This window comes from Cydia amplana, chromosome 9 (genome assembly GCF_948474715.1).
Source record: "Cydia amplana chromosome 9, ilCydAmpl1.1, whole genome shotgun sequence".
Lineage (NCBI taxonomy): Eukaryota > Metazoa > Arthropoda > Insecta > Lepidoptera > Tortricidae > Cydia > Cydia amplana.
Genome location: NC_086077.1, coordinates 17,679,039 through 17,701,606, shown reverse-complemented (window position 1 = coordinate 17,701,606; position 22,568 = coordinate 17,679,039). Strand labels below are relative to the sequence as shown.

The following is a 22,568-nucleotide window of genomic DNA, read 5'->3' as shown; positions in this document are numbered from 1 at the left end:
TACCCGGGCCACTTACATTCGTATTCGTACTAAGATCCCTGAAATATGCGAAAGTTTGATATTCGAATTCAGAGCGTAAGTGGGTTCGCGAATGCGTTTTGACATTTGATTTATGGTAGGCTACGCGAAGGTTCGAGGTTCGCGATTCGCGTCCTTTGATATGCGTTAAAAACCTGACAAGACTTCTTCTCGAAAACCACCAAATGTTAAATCACAAAAATAAGAAACTTGTTTTTTTTTGTACCTTTGGAGTTTTTGGACAGTTTGGACAAAAACATGTATGTTCCGTAAGAACTATTATATAATCTGTGGTATGGCAAGCAACACATGCGGGTTCGCTTTTTTGCACGATTTTACGACAATACGACAGTTAGATAACAACTTTGGTACATTTTACTGAGACTAATCATACAGATTTGAAGGAGTAAAGCGACTACTGGTCTGGCCTAGTCGGTAGTGACCCTGCCTGTGAAGCCGACGGTCCTGTGGGTTTGAATCCTGGTAAGGGCATTTATTTGTGTGATGAGCACAGATATTGGTTCTTGAGTCTTGGGTGTTTTCTATGTATTTGTATACAGTGTGTAAATCCAATACGGGCGAATATTTAAACGGTGGTTAGCATAGGACCTAAAAAGTATATTGAGATACATTTTACTTAGAAATGCAATGAAAATTTTAACCATACAAAATAATTCGGCCTGCAATGTAATACACCACACGTTACGGGATACGAGCTTTTTAAAGTAACTGTCAACGTTTGTTAGCAGTTACAATAAAAAGCTCGTATCTCGTAATGTCATGTCATCTTCTGTTTCTTAATGTTTGCAGTACATTGCTGCTTGGTACATGTGAAAAAAATTCATTACGGAGTCATATTAAGTGTAACTTTAAAAAACTTCTTAATTACTGATTAGACGGGTAAATTCTTATATCTGGTTTAATTTATTGCCCGTATTGGACTTACACACTGTATTCTATATATCGTTGTCTGAGTACCCACAACACAAGCCTTCGTGAGCTTACTGTGGGACTTAGTCAATCTGCGTAAGAATGTCCTATAAAAAAAGGTAAAGACAGGCTTATAAGAATTAGGCAACAAAATTAGGATTCAAAGTCCTTCTGTTGTATATCCACCATAGAGAAATAAAGACAAGAGTGCTCACTCCATACATCAGTTCAGACTATTAATTTCAGTGCCTACATCTAGCATCGAGTAGCGGAACTATCAGTACTGCTACTTGACAATAGATGTAGCATCGACCGGAAAGTCTTATCTCAACAGCATAAGACTTTCCGGTCGGTGCTACATCTATTGTCAAGTAGCAGTACTGATAGTTCCGCTACTCGATGCTAGATGCTAATAGTCTTTTTGTTACTAAAACTGATGTATGGAGTGAGCACTCTATGTATTTTTTTCTCTATGATATCCACAGAAAAGTAACAGTAAATATATCACAGCTTAGCAAAACATAACACTCATACGAAAAACGTTTTTAACCCATTTGCCTATTGTAACTTGTAACATTCCCATGAATTGCTCATAATTAAGAAACATTGTGGCCTGGTGGACTGCCAAACGACATATATTTGCGACAAAATAGCTCTAGAATGTTCGGCCATACCATACGCCAGTTTTGGCTTATTGGTTATGTCGCCAAATTTCCCGATTATTTATAATGTTTGACGTAAACACGTCTGGAGAGAAGCCAGTCGCGCCATACTATTTGTTATAGTGTCTACGTCTAGGATGTTTTTTTTTTGGCGTAGACATTCGTTTGTTTTTACTTGTTTAAGTAACTGTCTTATTTTAGACTTTCCCCGTATGACGGTCTTTCCAACCAAAAATTTTATATAAGGCGGGCTTCTCCGCATAGATCTTAATCCACAAAATACAGCCGTATCAAATCGTAAATCAAACGTAAAATTACGAATAAACTCCTATTTGAATTCCACTTGAAAATAAAATGTTCAACTTTGAAATGTTCGCATTTGTATGCCGTTCGGCTCAGTGAGCTTAAGATGCCACGTTCGGAATAAAATTTTCTTTGAACAGTTTGAACCCCACTGACTCCTAGTTTTGTGTTCTTATTTCTTGCGTGAGTCAGATGAGTCGAATGGCATGCCAAACTAATGAAACGCTATCTCTACATCCTTAAAAACTATATGCTATTTTAACTTGCACGCCTGCGTCGGAAGCCAATATAAGCCAATGTATACGTATAGTTGCGACTAGACAACCGAAGAATTTCCTAGATAGGAGCGAAGACTTACTTATTAGTTCCCAAGATCGTCTCAGTCAACCTACACAGTATGTGTATCGCGATTATAGCAATACTCTTCATCCCTTTTCTTTTGTGCAAGTGCCATGGGTACCGATCCTTCGGGTACGCAAATTATGATGAAATGCTTTACCCATCGATCGCCAAAAAGGGCCATATACGGCATACACACACACACACGTACAACCGTATTTAACCTCCTTGCCAGCGCGTGTATCCCGCGCACAATAATAGAACTTAGGTAAGTTTTCTGGTTTTATAAATTAAATATATTCATGATTGTTATATACACGGTATTGTGTGTCAAGTCACCTCTGTTATAAGTAAGTCGCAAATAACGTAGGAAAAATACTATGACACAAAATAATGTTAGTGACCTTTAAGAATACAAAGACTGTGACATAATTCTTATCGATAAGTCTTTTAATCATGATATCCTGCTGCGTCGTAAGCCTATATTATGTATATCAGTAAATCTCATGTAATTCTGTTAAATATTGATATCATCTAATGCTAGGTACCTACCTATTGCCAGTGGAATTGTTCAGATTCTATAATAATTAAATATAATACATATATTGAATTTAATTGAATGTACTGATAACGCTGAAATGATACGATATCAATCTAGATTTAGATATTCATTTTAGTCAATTTGTGTAAAAAAAAATCTATAATATTTATTTATTTATTTTAAATTGTTTTAGGACTTAGCTCTTAGGAGTCTTAGGTAACTGAATGAAATGCGTGTTTTCTATACTCTATACCTCTATACATCTATACCTGTCGCGCCGCATGATGGTCCTTATGACAGTTTATCAGAGTATCTGTCACGTAAAATGCATACTTCCCTCACTACTTCCCATACCACTCGTCGAGTGTGTGGCCGGGGTATATAAAAAGAGCAGTCAAATTCAAGTTAAACATCAAGTTACGATCGCTACTTAGATATCCATCTATAAATACACTGAGCCTCTTATTGTGTCCCAATCACCAGTGCAGAAGCGATTGGACACTTTGGGCATCCGTTGCAGACCTGCCATTATCCTGGCTTCCTCTGACTAACTGGCTTTCGTAACCATATCCGTTTGAGTCGGCTGATTTTAAACGGCGTCGGATTTTGCCTAGGTAAAATGGTATCGTTGAAAGTATGCATAGAACAATTATAGAAAAATGGAAATGTTATTTCCATTACTCGACTTGGATTTTGAGTTTCAAAAGCCCTCTCTCGTCCCACAATCAAGGAGACATTTTCTTTTCTCACATCGTGTGTTTCTTAATTTGAAATATGTATATGAAGTCTAAGGGCCCTCCCTTCGGTGGCGATAGTGAGGTTAGTTCGAATCGGAAAGGTTTTTAACATGTGTTTTTTTTTGTTTCCAGCATGAGGTCACGTTGGGTGCGCGGAGCCCGCATGGAAGCCGGGCGAGCTGGTGACCCCGCGCAGAGTTGCCGCGCCCCGGCATGGACGCGCCCGTGTCGCCGCCGCCGCACCGTGGGCCGCTGCAAGCGCACGCCGGCGAAACGCCGCCCCAACCCGGTCTAGACCCGCGGCCCGCGCCGCGCGCGCTCGCCCCCATCCCGGAGAGCGAACCGCTGCTCCGCGATGACAGTGTCCCGAGGAAACCGAACGGGAGGACGCTCCACGTGCAGTTCGACGCGCAGTCGCCGCCGGCGCCCGTGTCCGTCAGCGGCTCCAGCTCGTCCAGCTCCTCGGACGACGAGGAGCTCTCGTTGGCCGAGGCCCGCCCGCCCGACGGCGGCTGGGGCTGGGTTGTCGTTTTCGCATCGTTCATGGTTAACTTAATCGCCGACGGCATCACGTTCAGCTTCGGCGTATTCTTCCCGTATTTCTTGGAGTATTTCGGCGAAGGGAAAGGAAAGACGGCATGGATAGCCGGCATTTTCATGGCGATGCCGCTCCTGTCGGGGCCGATCGCCAGCTTCCTGACGGACCGGTACGGCTGTCGGCTCATGACTATTTTCGGCTCGATATTAGCGGCCATCGGATTCGTGATATCGGCGTTTGTAGAAAATATGGAGACGCTGTTCCTCACGTTTGGGATCATGGCCGGATTTGGACTAAGCTTATGCTACGTGGCGGCGGTAGTGATTGTCGCCTACTATTTTGAGAAGAAGCGATCGCTCGCGACCGGTATCTCGGTTTGTGGGAGCGGGATCGGTACTTTCTTGTTCGCGCCGCTCACCAACGTGTTGCTGGATGAGTATGGCTGGCGAGGGACGACGCTGATCCTAGCCGGATTTTTCCTAAACATGGCCGTTTGTGGGCTATTATTTAGAGATCTTCCATGGACAACTACGATGAACGCGGAAAAAGCGAAAGAAAGGAAGCGAAAACGAGAAAGAAAGCGGAACAAACGTTTTGGGTCTTCAGCAGACAGTTTTTCGGACAGCAAAAGCAGTGCTGCCGGTTCCGCTAAGATAGCTGAAACAGTAGATGTCGAAGCTGTGGCGTCCCCTATCGTCCCACAGTTCAGTTCCTTAGTAGACTTGCCAACATTCATGACTGGAGGAGAGAGTGTTTCTTTAGAAGTGTTCGAATTAATGTCCAACAAAGGTCGCGCTTATGCAATTCTTGCCCAGAACTATCCGGGAGTGATGCTTCCTTCGAGAAGCTTCAGCGACAGTGGGCGTTTACATGAACAATCTCCACCGAGAGCTTTAATGTCTCCTGACACTTTATCCCCTGGTGCTTTGTCACCCACATCAGCGCCCAGGACTCAAGAAAACCGATCATTAAGCGACAAGGCAGCTCTGTCTCTCTGGTTGAAGAGACAGGCCGCTACGGGGACAACAGGAGTTGTGAAGAAGCCGCCAGCGTTCTTGAAGGACTTGAGGGTGCACCGGCACTCGCTGACGTACAGAGGCGCCATGTTGAACATCAACAGGTATAGGCTCCGAGCGTCGTCGTGCCCCAATATCTTCAGGAATTCTATGACTACCATTGCTAAAGAAAAGGTGAGGAAATTTGATTTTTGATGCTTATAACATTCTTTAATGGTCCAAGTCTATAAATCGCTGCCAAAGCGTTGCATTCTCAAATTCTACGAGAAGTTAGGAGTTTAACAACTTACTCTGAAATTAATTAGTATTTAAAAACAGATTACGTAATCGTATGTAGCGTTTAAAATGTTAAGATTGTAAGGAACATGCGGTGTAAAATCGTAAAGTTTGTTATGTTTACAACTTTTCACATGATAATAACAGGAAAACAGCTGTTATGTTCTGTGAATCCGTAGGTTGTTTATCATCCGATTAACAAGTGCACTACACTATGTTTATACGTATGTAACAGGCATAAACTACTGAAAGTCAAGTATGTCACGTCTGTGTCCGTGACATAAGGCACATCTACCAATTAATGATATATCACAGAAATATTGTTTCCGTGCGTCGAATTTTCCATTTCACATTTCAATCTAGCTTTCAGTAGACTTCTACAAATACATATAGGATAGAATCGAAATCGCTCGATAGAACAAACACGAACATGTTCTATCTATGATATCTGCGATCCCGGGCAGGCACGGCCGCTTGGGGGATGACCAGAACTGCACCTTAACTCTAGTTCCCTTTTCCCCTTCAAGCTTCAATGGTACGCCGGCCTCTGGGACTTCTGGGACCTCGCCGTCGACGTTCTCGACTTCTCCCACTTCAAGAACCCCGCGTTCCTCGTGTTCGCCGTCTCTAACTTCCTCCTCTACATGTGGTACGACGTGCCCTACGTATACATCGCTGACAGCGGCATGAGCATGGGCTTCGACAAGAACGAGGCGTCCATGCTGATCTCTATTATTGGGATCTTGAACATGTTTGGAGAGGTGAGTCATAACACGTCAGGAACATCGTGTCCTTCTCGAACATTCTGCTGTACAGTCACGGTCCGTGAATGTTACGCCGTTTAGGGTTCTAGCTAAATTGGACATTCCATAGCGTAAGTATGGAACAATCAATTTAGCTAGGACCCTAAATGGCGTAACAATCCCGTGTGGTGACTGTAAATATGTCTACATCGCAATAGAAATAAAGGAAAAGTGGAACACTGACTGTCTCGGGCTGGACTTGAACTCGCGACTCCAGAATAGCAGCTCGCCGCTTTACCAATTAAGTTACCGAGCGAGGCTTACCCGTTAACAGCGAATATATCCAACGTTACAGTAGATGCCGATAGGCCTCCTGAGACGTATATGGTAGAAATGACTATCATGAACTTACCTGACTGTTAACTTTAACTATTCACGGTTTAGGCTGTGCGTAATTTTTCAGTATCTAAGGAGGAAACTGTTTTATACACTAAAAAATAACTGCATTCCCGTTGCCAGGAAGGTTTTGGGATTATACTGAGCAACTTACTATGGGACTAACCCCGAAATCGCAAAAAAAAGAATTGGCTGTTTCATACATTTTGCTGGTCCATTTTCTATGGGAAGGTACATTTTTTTCGCGATTTCGTAGTTGGTGTCATAGTAAATAGTTGCTCAGTATAATCCCAAAACGTCCCTGGCAACGGGCATACAGGTATTTTTTAGCCACCGTGTATAATTTGCATAGGTATAAAGATATCGGGAGCCTCTAACTTCTAGCTAAAACTAGTTAAACACCCCAAGCTAGCAAGCAAGCTAGTTAACTAGCTAAAACTAGTTAGTTAGTCTATTATAACAATGACACAAATCATTTATCTAAAGCAGTATGTTAACTTGACCCACTACAATCTGTCGCGACGTGATAAGAGTTGATAACGATCCGGTATTATAGGTACTTTTAGATACTCTATTTTATCGTACATGTGCAGATTGTGCAGGAAATAGGACTATCAATTGCTAAATACTATTAATTAGTAATGGTTTATTGAGTGGTTTATTGAGGAAAAGAATACAAGGGAAGGCGCCATTAAAATGCTGTAGGTATAAAGTTATGCTTAGTTAGTCTTGTACAGTCGCCATCAGATATATCGGAGCGCCCGAGGTGATCAAAATATCTGAACACGCACTCAAACGTCATGACAATAGAGGCGTGTTCAGATATTTGTGAGCACCTTGGCCACTCCGATATATCTGATGGCGACTGTATGTATGAAAGTGATAGACGTTCAATATTAGGTAAATTTGAAATCGTAATATATGTATAGGTAATTGTCTCATGAATGTAATCTAGAATATCCGTTATTGTAAACGGAATCTTTGGAACAATTACTTATGTAATCACACAAGTAATTAAGAGTTAATACAAAATTTCAAAGTAGGTATGTACCTTGACTATATACCTAATATTAAATTTAATACTTAGGCACTAATTATCAAATAGTAGACAGGTTACATAACAGACTCGTGCGCATGTCACAGCTTAACTGATAACGGTCTCATAAACTGTCGCAGTGTAAACCACGCTTTATTTGCCCAGATAACAATACGGGGACAGATTTACGGAAACAATCAAAATATTTGTTTGAGCGTGTCAATATTTGATGATGTGTTCATTGATTAAGGGCCACTTGCACTGCACCATTCACTAAACCGGCTAAACCTGGAGTTACCATGGTTACCAGTACAATTTGACACTGGGTTAAAGGATTAACTGGTTAACCCCGGGTTAGTGGGATGGTGCAAGTGGCGCTTAAACTTTTAGTAATATTTGTGTACACAAAAAATTTGGAAGGAAATTTTAAGAACGAGCCCTAAATTACGTAGTAATATCTTGTTTCATTTATTGTAGGTACTTAGCTATTATCTCCGAGAATTGATCTGATTATTTGTAACAAATTATAGTGTTTTTAACTGTTTAGTACCTAAAGGGAGGAAAAACCAGACAGAACTGAAAAAATCAGTCCAATTCTCTCGGGTGGAAGGAAAATGTAGATAAAATCAGTAATATTTACATGGTTAAAGTGTTATCTGTCGCGGCGCTCTTGTGCTAAGCCTACTGGTGGCTATGTTATACCACGAGGTCCCTTTGTTTCCCATAAAGTTTTAAGTAATAATGAATTGTTTGTCATTATCATCACTACATAGTATAAAACAGTTGCTTCCTGCTGTCTGTCCCTATGTATGCTTAGATCTTTAAAACTACGCAACGGATTTTGATGCGGTTTTTTTAAATAGATAGTTGATTCAAGAGGAAAAAGCGCTAGTTTACCCTCTGGGTTGGAAGGTCAGATGGCAGTCGCTTTCATAAAAACTAGTTCCCACGCCAATTACTGGGATTAGTTGCCAAGCGGACCCCAGGCTACCATGAGCCGTGGCAAAATGCCGGCATAACGCGAGGAAGATGAGATGAGTTGATTCAAGAGGAAGGTTATGTATAATTTGCTAACCCGTGCGAAGCCGGGGCGGGTCGCTAGTATAATAATATATTATTGTCTGATTTGCAGATACTCCTGGGCTGGGTTGGCGACTGGGAGTGCGTGAACCCGAGCCTCGTGTACGCGGCCTGCATGCTGCTGTGCGGTGTCGTCACCTTCCTCATGCCGCTGCTGCACACCTACTTCGGACTAGGTATCCATATAACTAAAGTTGCCGTCATTAGAATTTGCGAACTATGTAAACAAACAATGTAACTTTGTTTTGTGACTGTTTCTCCTTGAATTTTCACACTACCCCATCAAACACAATTCAAAGTATACACATATACACTATTGAAACAGTCCGTTCCGTAAAATACATAAATATATAACTGTATCTTGGATATTTAATTAAAATTTTAAAATGGTTTCATAAGTTAAGTTATTAGGACCTGATGGAATGACGTTTTTGTTTAAAAGATAAAAGATAGTTTATTCAAGTAGGCATAATTACAATGCGCTTATGAACGTCAAATAAAGCTACACCGGCTCCAACCCTACACCTCTGCCCCGAGAAGATTTAAATCCCCCCTCAATTGGAGGAGGGTATCCCATTATGGGACCGGCAACAAACTCGGCGGGACACATCTTTTCAAAAATAATTACATATTATATAAGTTTCTTTTAAATTCTACAGTTGTCTATGATGGGTAGTGTTGTGACTAAAGTTTGTGATATAAATAAACCCGTTACACACTACCCAACTCACGCTCTGTACCTGCCGCCGCGGTTGTAAAATACATCAATACATCATTCTTAAGTACCAATTTGTCTTCTGATCGTGATTAAACAAATAAAAATAAGTAACTACTTGTTTTTTAATTTTGGTATTTTATTACTCGATATGGTTTGACATTAGTAAAGTAGTAAGTAAGAGTCTTGCCCATCACTAGTAAATTCATCATTCAGAGACAATTTCAATATGGCGGTTTGTTTACATAGTTCGCAAGTTCTAATGACGGCGAGTTTACTTCCAAGAAGCTACAGAATGAATATTAATATGGAGAGACAGGATAACGAATGAGGAGGTGCTAAGAGTGAATGAAAAGAAATAGACGCGGAAAAATTATTGGACAATACGACACGACCACTTCAAAACTATCCTGGAGGGGCGGATAGGACGCTTTTTAGACCAAGTGAAAGAAAAAGTAGGGGTCGTGTCGTATCAAAGAGAAAAAGAGCTGGCCCAAGATAGGGAATGCTGGAAGATACTCCACCGACAAGAGAATAACTCTTAAGCTAATGATGATGATGCTCCACTCGCTGCTCGTCCTTTGACTTCTGATGAGAAATCCTTTCTTTTGTTTCTTTATTTTTGTCTGTTACCTTTCGTGATTATTTCTCACTTGATGGTCCCATCGGAAGATCAGCGCTGGAAGTTGCCAGCAACATGCTGAGATGGGGCCATTTCTTGACACTTTATTCTCACTATGTTCTTTTTATGTATGTCTATTGTCTGTGTGTTTACAAATAAAAACTATTCCATTCTAAATGGATGAAATAATCTTTCCGAAATAACCGACAGTTTATGGTGTTCATCAGCAGTTTCACTTTACTAAATGTCGAATTCAGAGAGGAAATTATACCTTGAGCCCCTTGTAATATTAAAATAGTTCCCCTGATTTCCCCTCATCAGATCCTGACCTGCCATGACAGCCATCTATGCGAAATCGAGAAAAAAAGATACCAACGAATTAGGAAATTCCTCCTTCGGAACCTTGAACGTTAACAGGTCGCAAATTCCAAGTTGTTGTAGAATTCGTACTGGGGTGGATCAACTATTTCTTGTTGTTATTCTGTCCGGTCAGCCAAGAGACAATAGCAGCATAGTTTGTTAGTACACCACCTTCTGACACGCTTGGTAGACAACCCTCTATGGGAGGGGTTTATAAGTTTTAAAGACCCAGGAGAACGTAACCATGGCAACGAGTGACAAGAAAATGTTGATTCACCCACTGAATAAGATTCCTTGCCATTTCAGCGTCAGCATCAGGGCTTTTCGGGGCGTTCATCGCGGCCAACTACTCCCTGACGTCCATCATCTTGGTGGAGCAGATCACCCTGGAGAAGTTCACCAACGCGTACGGCCTGCTGCTGCTGATGCAGGGCGTCGCTAACCTCATCGGACCGCCTTTAGCAGGTGAGATGAGACCTAACCCAGACCTAGGAGACATCAGGTCTACTCAGCCATTCCCTGACGTCCATCATCCTGGTGGAGCAGATCACCCTGAAGAAGTTCACCAACGCGTACGGCCTGCTGCTGCTGATGCAGCCTCAACCTCATCGGATCGCCTTTAGCAGGGGAGATGAGACCTAACACAGACCTTTTTTTTTTTACGAGGGGAAATGCGTTTCGCATACTCCCGCCCCCGGGGGGGGGGGTTCGGGAGTTATGTGGGACTCTCCTCCCTTAGGGGGAGGCCTACCCACTAAAACCCCTCGGTGTACCCTCGCTCCGCCTGAGGTAGGGCTAAGGGAACGCTTGGCGCTTACCTCGGCCCTGCCATGTGCGTGTCGCCCTTGCGGGCTCGGCTATTGCGGCTTTTGCCACTGTCCCTCCTGGGTGTGCACTTTTTGCGCCTTATCCGCCTCGGGACACTCTCGTCAGGCAGGAGACCCCCCGATCTCCTGCCCGAGGTCCCAGTTAGGGCGGCAAGCGGCGGTCATACGCGGCCCGCCTCCGCCCGGTCCTTTTTCGGCGGATAGGGAGCGAGAGGGGATCGTCCTCTCGCTCTCTCTCCGCCGCCTCCTTTAGGGACATGACAGCGTCGCAGAACGCGACGACCGCCTCCCAGGTGCCTCTGTTACGGACCATCGCACTGGCTATTGCCGGCAGCGATAGGTCCGCTCCAAGAACCGCAGCCATCTCCGATCTCGGTTCATCCCACGCAGGGCATACGGCGCGGGTGTGATGCGCCGTGTCCTCCTCACCTCTGTCACAGTGCTTGCACACCGCTGTGTCCTCTCGTCGTGCCACTCGCCACAGGTACCTACCAAAGCAACCGTGCCCAGTAAGTACCTGTGTCAAGTGGTACGTCATTGGCCCGAAGTCGCGCTTCAACCAGTCCCTAAGGACTGGGCGTACTGCGCCCACCACCTCGCGGCTTGCGCTCGGGGCTTCTAGCCTTTCATCCCACCTCCGGAGAAGGTCATCCTTGGCCTCCTCCCTCCAAAGCTTGATCTCCTCCGGAAGTGGACGATTTCCCGCCGCCCGCTCTTCCGCAACTTGCCAATACACCGCCGCCAGGACCCCAGCCTCCAGGTCCCATGGTGGGCTGCCGGCCAGCAACGTCGCCGCCTCAAAGGAGACCGTCCTGTACGCTCGTATCGCTCTTGTGGCTATAACCCGTTGGGGTCTGCGCAACAGGGCCACGTTCCGAGCGTTCAGGGATTCTGCCCATATTGGGGCCCCATAGAGTGCCATGGAGCGCACAACACCCTGATAAAGGCGGCGGCATGTGCTGCCCGGTCCCCCGGTGTTCGGGAGCAGTCCCCCGAGTGCTCCGGCTGCGGCCAGCAATTTTGGCGCCTTCCGCGCAAAGTGCTCAGTGAAGCTCCACCGACCGTCGAGGACAATGCCTAGGTACCGCACCGTCGACTCGACGGCGATGGAGGTTCCCCCGACCACTATTTCCAGCCCAGGAGGCGGTGCGTTTCGAGGCCCGTGAAAACAGAGAGCCTCGGACTTGTTGAGGGCCACTTCGAGTCCCAAGGCCCTAATGCGACTCACCACGTGAGCTACCCCTGCTGTGCCGAGCAGGACGGCCTGCCTGTGGGTGCTCCCCTTTGCGGTGACGAGAGTGTCGTCAGCGTAACACAGTACGTTGACGCCCCGCAGGTTGGTACCGCGAAGCACCCAGTCGTACCCGATGTTCCACAGGAGTGGTCCGAGGACTGACCCCTGTGGGACACCGCACGTGACCGTCCTGCTTGCCCACCCAGCTTGAGTCGGGTATGTGATGGCCCGGTCTCTGAAGTAGTCCTCGACTACTATTCTGAGATAGTGGGGCACACCGTGGTACTTCAGTGCCTCCTTGACAGTCTCAAAGGGCAAAGTGTTGAAGGCATTCGCTATGTCTAGCGACACTGCCAACAGCACTCCACCCCGTGAGACTGCCCCATCGGCGAGGACCCTCAACCGCGCTATGGCATCAATGGTCGACCTTTCCCGCCGAAAGCCGTACTGGCACTCGTGCAAGTCGGGTCCTACCTCCCCGAGGTGTCTGACGAGACGGGCCGCGAGCACTCGCTCAAGGAGCTTGCCCATCTCGTCAAGCAAGACTATGGGGCGATAGGCCCACGGCGACTCAGCCGGGCGCCCGTCCTTCTGAAGAAGGACGAGCTTACCGGTCTTCCAGCTTCGCGGGAACCGACCTTGTTGGAGACATGCGCGGAAAAGGGCCCTCACTCTCTCCTCCAGCTCACCAAGCGCGAGCACCACGACACGTCCGGGCACACCGTCAAGTCCGGGGGCGCTGTTTTTCAGCCGGAGCCTTAACACCGCTGCCCCGAGTTCCCCCTCTGTGACAGGAGGTATGTCCTCCTCTGCCGCAGTGCTGGTAGCGTTCCCACCCATCGCTGGCGGATGCCATACACCTCTTTCAGGGAACAGACCAGTAAGGATTCGTCCTAAGAGGTCCGGCTCAAGGCTGCTGGTTAGCGGAGGGGCCCAAGGCCGGAGTTTTGCCCTTACAGTTTTGTAAGGGCGTCCCCATGGGTCCCGGTCCAGCGTCTCCAGCCACTCCTTCCACGCCGCTTCCCTAGCCTGTGCGATGCCTGCCTGCAGGGCGTGGCATTTGGCTCGGTAGGCGGCGTAGAGCTCATCCTCCCTGGCAGGATCGCGTATCCTTCTCCGTCTGCTCCTGGTGTATTGGCGGCGCGCAGCTGTGCATCCGCTTCGTGCCTCGCGAAGCTCCTCGCGCCACCAGTAAAGCCGGCGCCGCGGCGGAGTCGCCTTTGCTCGGGGCATTGCTGCATCGCATATGCGCTGGAGAGCAGCAACCTGCCGCTCCGCCTCGGCGTCGACTTCACCGATGGGCCTAGGCCCGGCCTGCCACCCCTCGACAATCGCTGCCTCTTTGGCCATTTCTTGGTCGAGTTTGCGCAGTTTCCAGCGCGGCCCTTCCCCCGCAGTGGGTCGACCGACACCCCTTGGAGTGGCAGGGAACGTGGAGACATCGAATCGAATGTAGCGATGATCCGACAGCGTCTCCACGTCTACCCTCACTCCCCACCCCATTACGCGCCGTGCGAGAGCAGGGCTGGCCATTGTTAGATCCACAATTGACCCGCCCCGCTGTCGCACGCACGTGTGTGTCGACCCCCTGTTGAGGATCTGCAACCCCACTTCGACCGCCCATTCTTCCATGGCCTGCCCTCTCGCGTCCGTCGCTGGGGATCCCCATGTCGTGGACTTGGCGTTAAAGTCTCCAGCGACGAGCACCAGCCCCGGGCGACTGCTGCCGATCAGAGAGCCCACCTCATCCAGGAATGACTCGAACTCGGCCAGTCTCCTGTTTGGCGAGAAATACGCCCCGACCACCATCGTGTCTCCTAATAGTGTGGCGACAAAGCCGTGGCCTCTGGTGACGTTTTGGTGACGCGGCGCATTAGCTTGGGCCTGCGTGACAACCGCTACTAGGCCATCCCTGTCACCAGCCCAGTTGTCCCTCGGGGGCACAGAGTAGGGCTCTGCCACCACCGCGACATGTATCAACCACTCCGCCATGCTTTGGAGCAGGAGGTCTTGAGCTCTGGCGGAATGGTTGATATTCGCCTGCAGATACCGGACGGCCATTCCTAGCCATTGGCCGTCCGATCCTCCTCGACCCCAGGCTCAGGCCTTCGTGGGGGACTTGGCTGCGTAGAGGCTCCGGGGCCACCTGCAGCAGTTTTCTTCCGTTTGGGTGGGTTGCATGTTTTGCTTCCCACCCTATGGTCTGCACGGATGCCCGCAGCGGCGCACAATGAGCAATGCGCGGTGGCATTGCAGTCACGCGCGATATGGCCCGTCCCACTGCAACGGTAACATATAAGGCTCCGATCCACCTCCGACTTGCACTTCGCACGCACCCACTTCCAAGCATCGGAAGCATCGCGTGGGCCGACTGTCGAGCAGTCTGACCTGCGCCGACACCCACCCCACGCGGACCCGTCCGCCCTGCGCCACCTTTTTGGCAGCTGCGATAGGACACCGCAGCCACACCGTACCCAACCCCGAAGGGCCGAGCGTGACCTCCCCGGACTTGATGTCCTCCTCTGCGCAGCCACCTTCCTTTGCTACCGCCGCCACCACTTCCGAGGAAAGTACGGAGTCGTCCAGGCCCGAGATGCGCATCTCCGCGCATTTGGTGGGCCTAGATATACGGACCAGGGCAGGGTCCAGTACCTCCCGCAGTTTGGCGGCCAGATCATCTGCCTTTTGGCCGCTCGCCGCTCCGGGGATCTCGAAGGCGCGGGCATCCGTGGCGGTCCTTCGGATCCGAACACCCGCGATCCCCATCGAGTCAATGTCGACCTTGCTTTTAGCCTCGTTGAGTACGGCGGCGTAGCTCGTGCTGCTATCGGCCTGGGGTATCAGTGTCAGCACCACCGCTGATGTGTTAGGAAGGCGAAGCTTCCGGGCTTTCTTTGGTGGAGCCTTGTTCGTATTCGGGCTCACCTCCTTTTTTGCACCCTTGGGCTTTCCCTTTTTCCCCTTCTTTACAACCTCGGACCAGGTTGACGTGGCAGGTGCAGGCGCCAGCGCAGCAGCGGCGGAGCCTGGCATTACCGGGGCCGGGATTTCCTGGGCGGAGCTTCCCTTCCGGGGCTTCTTCTTCTCCCTCCCCACAGAGCCTGAGGAGGAAGGTCCCTTTGCAGGCACCATAGGCGAGACCAGGGCCTTCGAGGAAGCGCCCGCGAGCCTCGCGCCGGACGGAGGGAGGAGTCTGTCTTTGATTGTGGTCATGTGGGCGTCCAGGTACGACGTCACCTGGGCCATGACCACGCGACAGATCTCCTTCGTCAGAGGCGCCGAGGTTTTGCTCTGTTCGGCCACCGTCTTCGAACTCCTATCCTGTCCGGGTAGGGAGGATGCAGCACTGCCCTGCTGACGCATCGCCTCCATTTGGGCCTTAATTTCGGCCATTTCTTTTCGGAGACTGGCCATCTCCCCCCTCAGCCGGTCGTTGTCGGCCTGAAGCCGCGTCGTTTCCTCGGTGGCTGTGCGTTGGCTGAGTTCAGCAAACGCATCCGTGATTGCCGACGAGGCGTCTTTTAGGCGGCGGATGTACGGGCCCTTCAGATTCTTTGATGTGGCTGCCACCCTTTCGATGACAGCCACACTATCCGCGACCTGTCGTCTCAGGTCCCGTATGCCGGGCTCTTCTTCGGGGTTCGCCCCAGGCCGAGGAATGGTGTCTTTGCGGAACCCTTGCCGCGTTCGGATTTCCATTTGTTCCAGCTCTTTCTCCGCCTCGAGGCGAGCCTCTTCCCGGAGGGCACGGTTATAAGCTTCTCTTGCCTTAGCCATGCCCATGTAATTCCCAGTCGTGGGGGGGCGGCCCCGGCGTTTAGAGGCTTGGGATGAGCCCCCGCTGCCGGTTGAACGGCGTCCCTCATCTCCGCTGGAGCCTGGCATAGAGTCCGAGTCGGATGGTCGAGGTCTTTTTTCTGGGCGGTCCTGCCACATCCTCCCACCACTCCACTCTTCACCCTCCGTTGTCTCCACGTCCGAAATTGGCACTGGGCCCGCGGGTTTGAGTGGGGTCGGCATCCGTGGGCGCACCTTTCCCTTTCCCCGGTTTCTGGGGTTGCCCGTTGGAGCCTTCCCCTCCACGTCGGTTCCTTGACGTTCCGTGGTCGGGTTCCCATGGCGACTAGGGGGGGGGGGAGTCACCGGCGACGGGCTGGACCGCACCGTGTACATGGTGCCGTCCGAGTCACCCCCCCCTCCCGCTAGAATCCCTGGGTCTATTCGGGTCAGGAGGACTTTGGCGACCCTCTCGAACCTGGCCTCACGGCCTCCCTCGAGCGCCAGTAGTGCGCGTGGCTCCTCCTGTCTTGCCCCTACTTCTGTGGCGGTGCTCGGAGTTGCACTTGGCGCACGCCGTATAAAGCGGCCCTGCCTGTCCCTTGCCTCTGTTAGGACGTCAACCCCTCCAAACGGAGGAATCTGCAGCTCGGGCAAGCTGAGGTCAATGCGTGGGCTTGGATAGTCCACACATTGACTGTGCTGTGACACGTTCGCCTGTGCAGGGACAGGCCCCTGCACGGGCGAACGCGCCAAGGAGCTTCGCGGGAAAAAGACCCTTTCCTCCTCGTCCTCAGAGTTTCCTCCCCTCATCCGCAAAATATCCATATCGCTTGCGTAATCGAGTTCCGTTTGTTCATAGCCAATGTCGTGTTCACGAGAGCCGGCATCCCGCCGGCCCACGAAGCAACTTTTGCCCCCTCCGTATACGACGGGGCTCTCACCCGCCGAAGCGAGTGAACGGGATTGGGTACCCGCCCGGAGAATTTTAAAGTTGCCGATCTCCATGATTAGCTTTTTTTAAGGGGTGGGCTCCCCCGCACGCTCGGGACTGGACTCCCTCCAGCCACGCATCCCATCGGCGCGATTGCTCACCTTGGGATTGGGGTAATTTATTATAGTGGTTTTCTTCCACGCGGTGCTACTCTCAATGAGCAGCACCCCCGGCCGGCTCAGTGCGGGTTACGGGTTGCCCGACGGGGAGCCAAAACTCACCCAGCAGTCGCATGACTGCAACTGCCAGACCCGTCGCGCCGCGAGCCTTGAAGGCCCGCCATCCCACGCCGCTCGAAAGGCGGCCGCTGCCCAATATTAGGGCTCCTTCAAACACGGTGCACGCGCACCACCACCGTGCGTGCCTCCGTCGCGGGTACCTGGCCTCGTGAGATCCACACACATCTCAGGCCAGGCCCGCCCACCCTATGTACTTCCCCTGCGCCCTCTGCTCCGTCAGAGGGACGCGGGGAGAACCGTCATGTGCCGCTCTTTGTCTGGTCTCTCACCCCAGGCCTGTCTGGTATGGGTAGCCCTGTCCGGCGTAGCCCCGAGGATCATTGAGACACGCAAGCCCCCCCACCACGGCAAGGTGGCAGCACTTCGAGGGGGAGACCTAACACAGACCTAGGTCAACCCTAATTTTGCCCAAAGACAGGAGTGTCTCCCCACTGACTGTATCAGCAGACTTACCTTCACCGAAACCATCTTGGAAAAGATGTTGGGAGTCGCTGATCTCATTGGACTGTTCTTGAATCTCTCGGATCTCATACCTGACGACTGCGCAACGCCACAAAATAGATACAGTACAGAAATCAATCTACATACAAAGTGCCCTCGAGCAACGCACACATAGACACTGCTCACGGACACGATATCTCGGACCGGTTGGGACCAGTGCGAGCGCGAGTGCCATCCGCTTGAGACACGCGTCTGTCAACTTTTTTGTGGAATAATGGAGAAACAAAAAAAAAGTTATTATAACTGTTCAATGGACGGTTGTTTGAATCCAACATAAAACGATGAATTGTCGTTTTTTAAGCTACCAGTGGTTTCAGAGAGGTAAGTAGGTATCTGCTTGTATTTCGATGGTTCGTTTTAACGTTAAACAGAACAATTAGGTAGGTAGGTATGCACCCCGCCCCGGCCACTACTAGATACGAGTGCCACTATCACGATAGTTTTTTGTGCATAAATCATAGTTGACAACCCTAGAGCGACCGCCGAGCGTAGGTATGAAAAGTGAAGTACATACATGTGATTGACTTCTGTACTGTATCTATTTTGTGGCAACGCGCAGCTATCATGAACGCTACTCATGCACTGTTAGTGCTTGAAAATGGTGACAGGCTCTCTGAAACATGTCGCGCTAGTGACTAAAACTGTCTGTATGACTCCCGGCAGTTTAAATTAGATAATACGTTTCGTTTGTTTAATTTTTAACGACACTTTTGTTAGATAGAAAGAAAGATATTCCTAATGAAAAAAATTACAACTTATATTGATCTGGGTTCTAGCAGAATTATCAGTGCTTCACCCGAAAGAGTGGAGCGTATTACTGAGCCAGAACCCTTTTGTTTTGCTGCAACAAAAAAAAAAAAAAAAAATTTGGGCCATGCTATTCATACATCTATTCTCCTCACATGACTTGCCTTGTTCACATATTAACATGCCATCATCTCATTCCAGGCTGGGTGTTTGACATAACCAACTCCTATGACCTGTCCTTCTACATGGCCGGAATATTCATCGGCATATCCGGCATCGTTCTACTCATCCTACCCGTGTACAACCGAGCTCGCAAGTATAACGAGATGCGGAAACCTACAGAACAAGACAAACAACCCCCCGAGGAGCCTAAAGTTAATGGGGTTATTAAGCATAATGGGAAATTGGGCGTCTAAAAATTCGAAAAATTATAGAATTTTTTCCAACGCCTAAACAAGAGCCTCGATCTGGCCGGTGTTTATCGGTATATCCGGCATCGTTCTACTCATCCTACCCGTGTACAACCGAGCTCGCAAGTATAACGAGATGCGGAAACCTACAGAACAAGACAAACAACCCCCTGAGGAGACTAAAGTTAATGGGGTTATTAAGCAGAATGGGAAATTAGGCGTCTGAAAATTCGAAAAATTATAGATTTTTTACCGACGCCTAAAACGAATAGAGTCAAGTGGAATGAAAAACTTGGCGTCTAAAACTGTATTTTTTTTCCAACGCCTAAATAAGAGTCTCGACCTGGCCGGTGTTTATCGGTATATCCGGCATCGTTGGGGTTGTTATTCTAATACAGTCAAGAAAAACTTTGCGTCTAAAATTGTATTTTATAATGAATCGAAACGAGGCAATATATTTTTTTCTAACGTAAAAGTAAGAGCGTCGACCTGGCCGGTGTTTATCGGTATATCCGATATCGTTCTACTGTTATCGTTCGATATTAAGAAATGGGCGATCCAATTGTGATCCCCTTAGCAGAAATTATCTGTCTGAATGTGATTTTTAAATGAGAAATATACTTGTATGATACGAGTCATATGAGATTCTCATAACGCATGCGCAAGTGGATAATCGCCATCAGATTATTTGAGCGGCCAATGCGGCCAAAAATATCTGAACAAGCACTTTAACGCTTTGACAATAGAGGCGTGTTCGGATATTTGTGAGCGCTTTGGACGCTTCGATTCGACTGGACAAAAGGAGCAACGAATCGATTGTAAAATGAAACTTGATCATTGAAAGATGCTAAGTGCAATTGCATGTGTTAAAAAAAACTGATTACTAAAATTTATCGAACCCCAATAGATCAGAGTAGGCGAGATAGACTACCCGTCTTTTTCTAACTGTATTAATTAAAGAGGGATGGGTAGTCTTTTCTCGCAGCGAGATACTGTCGCGTCAATCATGTGCTAGCCCGGAAGCTGTAGATTAGAATTCTGGACTCCAGAAATGCCTTGATCATATTACAATTAATAATTGACAGAAATAAATATAAGTGTCGAAAAGAACAGTCGCCATTAGAGATATCCGAGCGGCCAAGGCGCTCACAAATATCTGAACACGCCTCTCTCTTTAAAGTGCGCGTTCAGATATTTTTGAGCATCCCGGCCGCGCCGATATATGCGATGGCGACTGAACACGAAATAGTTGGTGAAACCAATTTGACAGTCAGCAAGAACCGGGAAAACTATACTCATCCTTTTCTTTTGGGTGCTAGTAATAGTGTAAGACAAAGATAGTATGATTATATCTGTCTATGTTTGGAATGAAACAGTCTTTACTAGATTATTTGTGTTGTAAACGAACAATTCTACCTCGTCGGTGTCTTGTGAGTGATGTGAATTAATATTAAAGTGACATTAGGTGTTTTTGTGAAATTGGAGAAACGGATAAATGTAACTAGAGTTCGTCTAAACCATAGAGAAAAAAATACATAGAGTGCTCACTCCATACATCAATTTTAGTACCAAAAAGACTATTAGCATCTAGCATCGAGTAGCGGAACTATCAGTACTGCTACTTGACAATAGATGTAGCACCGACCGGAAAGTCTTATGCTGTTGAGATAAGACTTTCCGGTCGGTGCTACATCTATTGTCAAGTAGCAGTACTGATAGTTCCACTACTCGATGCTAGATGTAGAAACTGAAATTAATAGTCTGAACTGATGTATGGAGTGAGCACTCTTGTCTTACTATATTTATCTATGTCTAAACTTAGGCCAGAGCACACTGGCTGCGTATGCGTAACGTGCACGTGCGTGTTGTAATATACAGACGTGCGCTAAAATGTTTGAACCGCGCACACACACGTCACGCAAGCGGTGTGCCATCTCTCATAAAAGCGCCGGCTAAGAATACGTTTGTGACATATCCATATTTTACTATAGGATAATTACACTCTGTTAACAGAAAATTGTCACAAAAGTGTGACATATCCAAAACTTTTGTGTCATATCATACATTGTACGTTTAACATTTACTCATCAAAACGGATATGGCAGTAATAAAAGTGCTTTTATTTCATGATTATTACTATATTCACAATATTTGTATAGTACTATAAATAGTAAACATTTGTGCCTAAATGATAAATAAGTTCAATATTTCCTAAATGTAAAACTTTTCGAGAAATTATTTTTTTTGCTTCTTTTCGCTCTCCTGTAAACCAATGTAAGTGGCGTGTGGCACAAACGTATTATCACCCAGCGAAAGCATAGAGAAATAAAGACAAGAGTGCTCACTCCATACATCAGTTCAGACTATTAATTTCAGTGTCTACATCTAGCATCGAGTAGCGGAACTATCATTACTGCTACTTGACAATAGATGTAGCACCGACCGGAAAGTCTTATCTCAACAGCATAAGACTTTCCGGTCGGTGCTACATCTATTGTCAAGTAGCAGTACTGATAGTTCCGCTACTCGATGCTAGATGCTAATAGTCTTTTTGTTACTAAAACTGATGTATGGAGTGAGCACTCTATGTATTTTTTTCTCTATGGCGAAAGGTAACAACCTTGTTTAACAGTTTAAAATAACCCTTTTGTAATTGTAGATTAGGAATTGTAAAAGGTAATTTATTATGACGGTAGGGAAGTCAAATTACGTACCTAAAGTAAAAAAACGAACCCGGAGTAGTTTTATATATGAAAGTGATAAAGAAAGACAAATGTAGGTTTAAAATACAACTTTAAAGGGCTATGTTTGACTAAATAACAAGATATTGAAAAAGCAAAATTTACAAATGAATATTGTATAATAAAACCCACTTAAGAAGATTCTTAAACGAGAAAAACGCGTCTGAAGCGAGCGTATTAACCAGGATTTTTTTAAACAAATGAACCAGTGCAAAATATGCGTTTATTTTTATTTTATTATTATTACATAAAGTTATACAGCATAACAGTTATAAACTAAAGCACTGTATAATTCAGAAGAAAATATGCAACTTCCATTTATGCGGAAAATCGTATTATGGGGGTGCTACTGTATTTCGTTTAGCCGTTACGTAATATTGTTCGCTTATGACACGAAATAGAGGCCTAGAACGGCACTGACATAAACATAACTGATTATTATCTTAGAAATTATTTATAGTTCGCGTTAAGAATGCAGTTAAATCATCATTGTGACGACCGGTCTGGCCTAGTGGGTAGTGACCCTGCCTGTGAAGCCGATGGTGCTGGGTTCGAATCCCGGTAAGGGTATTTATTTGTGGGATGTACACAAATATTTGTTCCTGAGTCATGGGTGTCTTCTGTGTATATGCTTATATACATACTTGTAAGAGTAGTTTTCTCCGAGAGCGGGGCGCGCGATGAGGAGCGAAGAGAAACACTGAGTCGAAGGCAGATAGCCGTATATTAATCAACAGTCGGCGCTAATTACAAGGTACAGGAACTATGTAACTGGCTAGACTAACT

The 22,568-nt window shown here is 47.3% G+C and overlaps 1 protein-coding gene across 1 annotated transcript in view; it reads left to right on the top strand.

Moving 5' to 3' along the window:
* The window catches only part of LOC134650866 (monocarboxylate transporter 14-like), a 56,997-nt gene extending 37,950 nt beyond the window's left edge, over nt 1-19,047 (top strand). Inside the window, exons 2-6 of the mRNA XM_063505801.1 lie at nt 3,663-5,258; nt 5,888-6,121; nt 8,668-8,791; nt 10,619-10,777; nt 18,833-19,047. Of these exons, the coding sequence (XP_063361871.1) occupies nt 3,744-5,258; nt 5,888-6,121; nt 8,668-8,791; nt 10,619-10,777; nt 18,833-19,047 (2,247 nt within the window). The 5' untranslated portion in view covers nt 3,663-3,743. The remainder of the gene's footprint in view (nt 1-3,662; nt 5,259-5,887; nt 6,122-8,667; nt 8,792-10,618; nt 10,778-18,832) is intronic.
* Nucleotides 19,048-22,568: the final 3,521 nt, after the last annotated feature.